The following is a 2,814-nucleotide window of genomic DNA, read 5'->3' as shown; positions in this document are numbered from 1 at the left end:
TTGGCCAGGCTGGTCTCAGACTCCTGGCTTCAAGTGATCTGCCTGCCTTGGCCTCCCAAAGTACTGAGATTTCAGGCGTGAGCCACTGCACCTGCCAACTCTGCTGTCTTTTGACATGGTCATTTCCATCAAATTACTCTGTTAAGTAGGTCCTCCTGTCTCAAGACTCAATAGAAGTGATGCATGTGAGAATTCATGATAAAATGCAAAGCCCTGTGCAGATTAAAGAAATTAGTAACAACGTAGCGCCCGGCACCTGTGCGTGCTGTCAGGGCCACCTGGCTCTTGGTGACTTGAGTGAGAGCAGTCGGGCTGGGTGACAGGGCTGCTATTGCCATAGTGAATGCCCACCCAGCTATGACAGGTGAGGGCTGACCCTCTGCATGTGTGACTGTGCCTGGCTCATCTTAGGGTGACTGGCGTGGCTGGGGGTGGGTGTCTGGTGGGGCTTTGGGGGCAGCAGAGCCCCTCAGTGGGTCCTTTTTCTTCCCTGCTCTCCACAGAAGGGTTCCAGTCCTGGATGTGGCGGGGCCTCACCTTTCTCCTGCCCTTCCTCTTCTGTGGCCATGTGAGTTCCTCTGGAGTTTGTGGGTATCTCCTATCTGGGCTGACCCCCAGGAACAGAAGGTCTTCAGGCCTTGCCCTCTTTCTCCATCCGTCCCCATGCTGGGCCCCATGGCATCCTGGGGCCTGGGCAGCCTCTGAGCCCAGGGATGCCAAGGCAGGAGCCAGAACTGGCCGAGTCCTGCCCTGGCCTCGGGTGCCTGCTCATTTTGGGGGGTGTCTGTCAGTGCTGTGGGTAGTTGATACCCAAAGTTGGGTCGGGGGCCTGGGCATCTCCCTGGCTTTCTATGTGGCTGGCCAGGGGAGCCTGGTGGGTGAGCAGCACCTGCCTTCCTCTCTCTAGTTCTGGCAGCTCTACAATGCCGTCACGCTGTTTGAGCTTTCCAGCCACGAGGAATGCAGAGAATGGCAGGTATGGAGGGTGGGGGCATGCTCGGGGGAGGTTCCCGGGAGGGCTGGGGTAGCAGGGATGAGGTGTATGTGTGGCATGCTGGGGTGCAGATTCCTGGGGAGGGCTGGGATGGCAGATGTGGGGGGTGGGGTGTGTGCATGGGTGTGGTGTGCTGGGGAGGTTCCTGGGGCGGGCTGGGCTCGCAGGTATGGGGTGTGTGTGTGTGTGTGTGGTGCTTGGGGGGAGGCTCCTGGAAGGGCTAGGGGTGGAGCCTCTCCCAATCTATGGATCCCAAGGAGGTTCGCCCCATAGAGCCCTTCCCAGGCCTTGCCCAAGCCTGAGGCCTCACTCCTTCACCCAGGTCTCCTGAATCTCTGCCTTCAATGGCAAAACCCTGCAGTTTGGGAGTAGCTGTGCTGTAGATTCTGGGGTGCTGGGGGCAGGGGTTCAGCAGGGCAGATGCCCCAGCCTAGCCCTCCTCTCTGGACTCCCCCAGGTGTTCGTGCTGGCGCTCACCTTCCTCATCCTCTTCCTCGGCAACTTCCTGACCACGCTCAAAGTCGTGCATGCCAAGCTCCAGAAGAACAGAGGCAAGACAAAGCAGCCGTGAGCCTCAGGCTCCCGTGCCCTCGGCCCAGACTTCAGACTGCAGGGGGCTCCGGGCTTCTTCCCAGTCGCCATCTCAGGCACGTGGCGTTGCTGGGAGAGGGCCCAGGCCCTGGTCCCCCAACGGACCCCAACGGACTAGGGGAACGTGAGCCCCGCCTGTCCGCCCACCTATTTATGACATATTTAATGCTGGGTCCCCCATCGTCCCTGGAACCCGAGGCCTCCCCCCTGTGCTTGAAGGTGGCTGAGGCCAGGCCAGTCTTCCTGGGGATGGGGCCTGAAGCCTCAGGGAGCCCCTCTGTTCCCACTCCTGTCATTTGAACCCCTCTGGGTGGGGTTTGGATGTGCCTCGCGGGGTTGGATTTATGCTGACCTGCTACTTACCAGGCCCAGGCTGGGGTAGTGTGAACCCTCAGTGTCCTGTGGCGCCCCCACCTCGGGGCCACTCTGCTTCTGCTGTGAGCCCCCTCCTCGCCCACCCCGCCGAGTGGAGAGGGTTATGAGTGGAGAGGGTTATTTAAGTTCTCAGGGACCCACTGTGTCTGCCTCGTGCTCTTCTTGCCGCTGGGAGCGCTGGGGGTGTCCTGAGTCAGGCTGTGAGCAGAGTCGCCACCAGAGGGCGCCCCGGGCCCTGGGTAGTCCAAGGGGACAAGGACATTCCCGCCTGCACTTCAGGGTTCCCCGACCCCCATCTTGCAGCCTACCTTCCTGCAGTCTCGCGGCAGGTACCTGGGGAGTGGGACCAAGACCCTTGGCCCCTGTGGAGGGGACCCACCTCCCCTCTCCTTCCCGGAGGTTCTGGATGTTGTGGGAGGGAGGTGGGGATGCCTGGCAGGCTCACCCCCAGGGGCCGCACCCTGAGGCGGGGCCAGAGCCACTGGGCACCACTTGGGTGAGACTCTGCATTCGACAGGAGGTGGAGAGGCCAGCAGGTTCGGCTCAGTGCTCTGCCCTGCCATTCATATATGGGCCTCAGCTCCCGCTAACCAGGGCCCTACAGACCCCTAGGCCAGACCTCACAGCAGTGCCCACAGGCATGCCTTGTGAAAATTCCCTCCCCAAGGCATTTTAAATTTTTAATGTTTTTTGTAGGGGGGGGGGCGGGGACAGGGTGTCTGTTGCCTAGACGATCATAGCTCACTGCAGCCTCCGTCTCCAGGGCTCAAGAGATCCTCCCACCTCACCCTCTGGAGCAGCTGGGACCACAAGCACTCACCACCATGCCCTGCTTTTTTTTTTTTTTTTTTTTT

The 2,814-nt window shown here is 60.5% G+C and overlaps 1 protein-coding gene across 1 annotated transcript in view; it reads left to right on the top strand.

Moving 5' to 3' along the window:
• The window catches only part of TMEM120B (transmembrane protein 120B), a gene marked incomplete at its 5' end in the record, with an annotated part of 91,966 nt that extends 89,638 nt beyond the window's left edge, over positions 1-2,328 (top strand). Inside the window, 3 exons of the mRNA XM_011948593.1 lie at positions 504-568; positions 908-976; positions 1,452-2,328. Coding sequence (XP_011803983.1) covers positions 504-568; positions 908-976; positions 1,452-1,565 — 248 coding nt within the window. The remainder of the gene's footprint in view (positions 1-503; positions 569-907; positions 977-1,451) is intronic.
• Between the last annotated feature and the right edge of the window lie 486 nt (positions 2,329-2,814).

This window comes from Colobus angolensis, unplaced genomic scaffold, assembly GCF_000951035.1.
Source record: "Colobus angolensis palliatus isolate OR3802 unplaced genomic scaffold, Cang.pa_1.0 Scaffold28, whole genome shotgun sequence".
In the NCBI taxonomy this organism is placed as follows: Eukaryota; Metazoa; Chordata; class Mammalia; order Primates; family Cercopithecidae; genus Colobus; species Colobus angolensis.
This window is presented reverse-complemented; position numbering and strand designations above follow the sequence as displayed.